Below are 6112 nucleotides of genomic sequence, written 5' to 3'. Positions count from 1 at the left end.
CACACACACACACACACACAGGGCCATCTGCTTCCTTATAAAATAGTGTCTTCTCTGACTTGCTACACTACCATTCCTATTCTGACTGACATGTAGTACCCCTTATCATTGTTTTTATTCAGTATGTATCTCAATCATTGCATGCAGTATCATACGGAAGTCCTTAGCTTACACTATAGACTATATAGAACTCCACTGTAAAAATCAAAGACCTTTTTGTAGAAATCAGTCTTACACAGTGACTTTATAACTTTATGCTATGTCTTATAACACTTATAACATTGTAAGCTAGATTGTAGTGGATGGGGCAGGGATATGAACTGTTACAGTGTGGTATTTCCAGTTGAAAGACAATTATACATAAGGTTATTAATGATTTATCAAAATTAGTGTCAAAACTTCATCAGTTTCTGAAAGTGCTCTGAAGTGTACTCCGCTCTAAATTTCTAAAATGACAATCACATTATTAGTTAGACTATATATACCTTCTCAGTAACTTTCCAAACTGAACACAATTTAACACTTTTACATAGCAGGGATTAGAGGAATGATACAGGAATCATGAGTTATGTCTTGTACACTACACTACATTGTAGAACTTATATACAGCTTGTTGTGTATTGGTGAATACTCAATATGTGATAGGATTTCACACTTGATTTGAAGGTGTTACATTGCATCTTGGCAGTATCACATGACATTGTATTATCTGGACAGATACTACAGTGCCATGTGACACTGTAGTGCCACACCGAACTGTAGTATCTGGACAGTGTCACATGGTACTGTAGTGTCACATGCCACTTTAGTATATGGACAGTATCACATGGCACTGTAGTGTCTGGACAGTATCACATGGCACTGTAGTATATGGACAGTATCACATGGCACTGTAGTATATGGACAGTATCACATGGCACTGTAGTATATGGACAGTATCACATGGCACTGTAGTATCCTGACAGTGTCACATGGTACTGTTGTGTCACATGGCACAGTAGTATCTGGACAGTGTCACAGGACAGTACAGTATCTGGACAGTGTGATATGACAGTGTAGTATCTGGACATTATCATTTGGCACTGTAATATCTAGACAATATCACATGACACTTTGGAAGAGTTATCACTACAGCTATGTTTTGGAACTGTTGTTCAGCACACAACAAACTTTAAATAAATTCTGTGCTGGTATTAAAGCCTTTGATTATACAATTATGTACACACGTATTTACATATTTTGAGATGAGAGACACTGTTCTAATAATCAGAATGGGTTGTAAAGTTTCTGCTAAAATGTTATTTTTCAAAGTCCTTATCTTCATGTTTTAGTAAAATAACATCCACAGTTTCATTATTCTTTATCAGATCGGATAAAAATACTGGTTTATTGCTTGTTAATAACTTGTTTCATAACTACAACACAACTGTACAGACATTATTGTCTGACAGTGCCATTAATGTACAGAATTGACATGTTTTTGGTTTGCATTGCACTGCAATGTAGCTTTCAAAGGTCAGTTGTACTAAAATAAACTAAAAGGGAAGCAACTAGACTGAAACAAACAAAGAAATCAATATTCCAAATCAATTTTTAGTGAATTTATAGGGATTGATCTCCAGGTGCCATTGATTTCTCCATGTTTTGTAAGGCAGCCTTGAAACCTTGATTTACAAGTGAAGTTATATGTTTGGTGGAAGACGTAACATAAGACACAAAAAGCTCTTCATCTAAATTATGATTTCACTGGATTGCTGTTTCTATGGTAGTCTGTAAGATATGATATCGGGACAGCCTAATGCATCAGCCTTCTGTTCTCAGACAATTGCTAAGGACTGAATAACATGATGTATGTTACGTTTTATTTTCATGGTAGCTGCAACACCACATAACAAGTCGATAATCAATTGTTGACCAGTACATACATTGTAGGTTTATATTTATCCAATTTACATAGTAAAAGTAATATCACAACAAAGTTGTAGTGTCACAAACTGTGAAAATTGTCACAATTTAAAATAAAACATTTAAAAAAATTTCTGCAATTCTTAAGACAGAAGACAACGGCTAAAATAAAGGTTGTCTTATGAATAAATCATACAAAACTACTATGGCTATACACATACAGTTGTGTTAAAACAGCTATATGACAACTACAACTAAAAGGATGAGTCATCATGTGAGTGGAGATAAAATCTCTGCGTTTATTTATTTGTTGACAAATGTTGGCAAAACTAATGCACAATTGCAACCAGAGGTGTACTGAGGTTGTATTTTCAATCCTACCTAGAAAACTAATGCACATGTTTCTTGTAACTCCTGAGCTGTACATTAGTCATAAAAAATGGCTTATAGTGCACAGTATATATCTAGATGTCCTTACAGCCCAATGTCTTATAGTGCACAGTATATATTTAGATGTCCTTACAGCCCAATGTCTGATTTCCATAGTTAAACTTGGAGTAGCTTTCTTATCATTGTAGTCAAAAAAATTAGTTGGATAATCCATTTATTTAGGACTAATTTTTTTCTATATATCTCTCAGACAACTATGTTTCTCACTCAAATATTGGTTAATCCTAATCTGAACTGGGCCTTTATAACATTTTTGGTGAACTTTTAAAGAAAGTAATATATATGTATCAGTTATTGGGGGAAAAGACATCAATTAATATAAGTGAGAAACTAGGCATTTCTTCAGATTCCCTAAGGGAATCATTTCTTTGCTTTAAGAGTATGAAGGCTTGAAACCCTTGACAAAGAACCCTGTATATGATATTCCCTTGATGGTATCTTTAACCTATTTCTTGCTAAAAATAAGATGTACAATCTATATTCTAAAATCCATGGTATACATATATTGATTACTTAAACAGTCAAAAAGGGGTATCTAGTACTTTACAACAAAACTCAAACATGACCAAAACAACTTAGTATGATTATTTTGGGGGGACACATATTATTGACAATCTGAAGTACTACATAAAGAAGAACTTTTAGAAAACACATTAATTATTAGTTGGGTATCAAATCAATTTATTTTTGCAAATATAAGATCAATACAGATCTTGAATATTGTAAACTCTGATATTTTCACTACTAGAAAACTAGGTTTGTAACTGGTTCCTGAAGACAATTTTTAATAATTTAACAACAGATGCAAGGTTTTAAAAATGGCAGCATTTCACAATACAAATAGTATATTAAGCGGGCAGGAGAAGATGTCTAATGACTTAATTCGCAAACATTTTCATCTGCTTGTCTCATTCACTTGTTCTCTTGATTTGATATTTTGTTTGTCTATGTTCTGATAAAACTGTTCATTATAAGATGAATTTAATAACGCATCCATGAACTACTGAAAGACAGTCACTCACCATACTGTATTCTCTTTCTCCTAAGGGGTATTTGTTGGTACACAAGTAAATACTAGTTGGACAAAACAGGATTAATCTTTCATCACCACAGCTGAATTACTAGTTTCTTTAAAATGAAACATTATCAAGTGCCAATCAAGTGTTAATCAATTAATACATATTTCTGTTGAATTGGATTTGTATTTCATTGATTAATATAAAATAACACTCTGATAAGCAAACAGCCCAAACTCTTACTACGCACTTCCTCCAATGAAAAGCAGTTCATTGTCATACATCTCTCTAGTACATATCAACCTATGCAATATAAAATAACTCACCCACAACAGCTCTCTGTTCGATGTCAAAAAAAGCTTTCAAATAATACAATGTCTAAATAGCTCTCTCAAATAATACAATGTCTAAATAGCTCTTTCAAATCACCAGCTCTTCTAGAATACCAAATAGCTCTCACGTAAAAATTACTCTTACAATGTCAAAATTGCTCTCTCGTGTATATACAATGCCCTCAAAAATACCAAAACAGCTCTGTGACAAATGGCACCCACTACAATGTCCAAAATGCTCTCAGATAAACAGTACCCAAAACAATATCAAAGAAAACTTGCATAAACAACAACATAATCAATGTCAAAGTGCATTCAGGTAAACATTGTCCTCAGCAATGTCAAAGTGCACTCAGGTAAACATTGTCCTCAGCATTGTCAAAGCACACTGGAGGTATGTAAGGGTACCTAAAGTGGCAAAATGGGACCGTAAAGTGGGACTCCAACTTTGTGCCAAACAGGCAAAGTAGGACCGGAAGTGGGGTCGGTCCAATTTCTTACATACATGCACACTGAGGTAAAGAGTGTCCTAAACAATGTCAAACCACACTGAGGTAAAGAGTGCCCTCAGCAATGTCAAAGTGCACTCAGGGAAATAGTGCCCAACAATGTCAAGGTGCATTCAGGCAAACAGCAACCTCAACAATGTGAAAGCACACTCAGGTAAACAGTACCCTAAATAAAATTGTTCTCAAATAAATAGCATCCTACACCTTGTAAAAGAGCACTTGAATAAACAGTGACTGTGACAGTGTCAAAACCCACATACATAAAAAAAAACAGCAACAATAACATCAAATTGTTGGATAAACAACATCCTCTGCAACATTTATGAGCACTCACATAAAAATCCCCTTCAACAATGCCATATGTCTTCTCTATGATAGGCAGCACCATCAACACAGTCAAACTAGTAATCCTGATAAAAACCATCCTCTAAAATGAATGGAAATTATCTCTAATTAAGACTGCCTTCTACATCATAACTGAATTAGTCTTTACAATAGCCTCGTCCAGACATGAATTTAGAACTGATTTGAAACTGAATAAGTCAGTTAAATCATTTGAAACAGGGTTTAATATTGTCAAACAGTCTTGTACACAGCAAATCATATAATAGCACATCTCCTAGTAATAGTGCCCTATATGTCAAATAGCTTCTATGTCCCAACAAATTTTCTCTCCTTTTTCTCAATATAATACATCTATCCTCTTTATACAAAATGAAAGATTTTGTACACTGCTAGAAACACAAAATGCCAAACTGTAAATTCCATATTTTTGGAGCTGTAGAAATGATACGTTTTTTTTTCTTCTAGAAATGTAAATTCATATACACCCATACACATCAATGTATGTCGTTACTAGTGGTCACTATTGGTAAGAAAGGTCCACTGAACTTCTACAGGTCAGGTGAAATACATTATAAATCCTAATATTGACATCATAAGGCACAACCATTCAGCTATGGTGATAAAGATACTTACAAACACAGTTAGCAAACTCACACTACCATATCCTAGACTTTCTCAAAACAAATACACAACATACATGTATTCTTCAACCAATCATAATAGTGCTTTTAAAAACTACAATGCCAATATATGCAAATCATGGTTCATCCAGTTTTGGATTGGTCAAGCAATTCTCTGAACAGGTGTACTACACTATGACTATTGATTTCATGATATCACTAGTTCTCTTCATGTCTATTTCAGTACCACAGTGTATGTGTCCCTACCATCATCTGAAGGAGAAAAGATACAGAGAAGCAGAGGAATATCATTATCTTCAACTGAAAAAAAATAGCACTTGTACATATACAGGAAATACAATCTAGAAATCAGCATATTTTATGAACCAAGACATTTGATACAACATCACACATACAAAATGAAACTAAAGACACAACTCGGTATTCATAGAGAATTAAGAACAAGGTTATGCAAACCAAATGACAAAATACCAGGTATACTACAAAAAAGCAGACAAACACAGTTGTACAGTATGAGTTCCCGCTAAGACAACATTTGTAAAGATTTTTATAGATATTCAGAGCCATCTGTGTTGTTATATATAACCCACATCAGCACAATGGGAACTTGATGACTAAAAACATCATCATTTTACTAGTTCCAACTGTACTAAGTTATGCAAAGATGGCATTAAATGTGTTATCTTTGTTCCAAGTCAAACTAAGTCGAACTTTAAATGTGCTAAGAGTCAAAAGATGAAAGCCACAAAATGTTAAAAATGTACTGTAAACTTTATTAAAATATTTTCACCACAAGAAAATCTTGCAATTTTATAGTCTTCAACAACTTTCCAAAGACTAAAGTTTACAAATTCTGAGCCTGGTACACTGTATTAATATACAAGAAGCCATTTTAGCCACTAATTATTTTACTG

At 33.8% G+C, this 6112-nt stretch overlaps 1 protein-coding gene across 2 annotated transcripts in view; it reads right to left on the bottom strand.

Annotated features, from left to right (window-relative positions):
• The window catches only part of LOC144447296 (transcription factor CP2-like), a 21344-nt gene continuing 15232 nt past the window's right edge, over nt 1-6112 (bottom strand). For both annotated transcript variants that reach the window (XM_078137219.1, XM_078137220.1), the window contains exon 15: nt 1-5450. In XM_078137219.1, coding sequence (XP_077993345.1) covers nt 5413-5450 — 38 coding nt within the window. In that variant the 3' untranslated portion in view covers nt 1-5412. The remainder of the gene's footprint in view (nt 5451-6112) is intronic.

Source organism: Glandiceps talaboti, chromosome 16, assembly GCF_964340395.1.
Source record: "Glandiceps talaboti chromosome 16, keGlaTala1.1, whole genome shotgun sequence".
Taxonomy (NCBI): Eukaryota; Metazoa; Hemichordata; class Enteropneusta; family Spengelidae; genus Glandiceps; species Glandiceps talaboti.
This window is presented reverse-complemented; position numbering and strand designations above follow the sequence as displayed.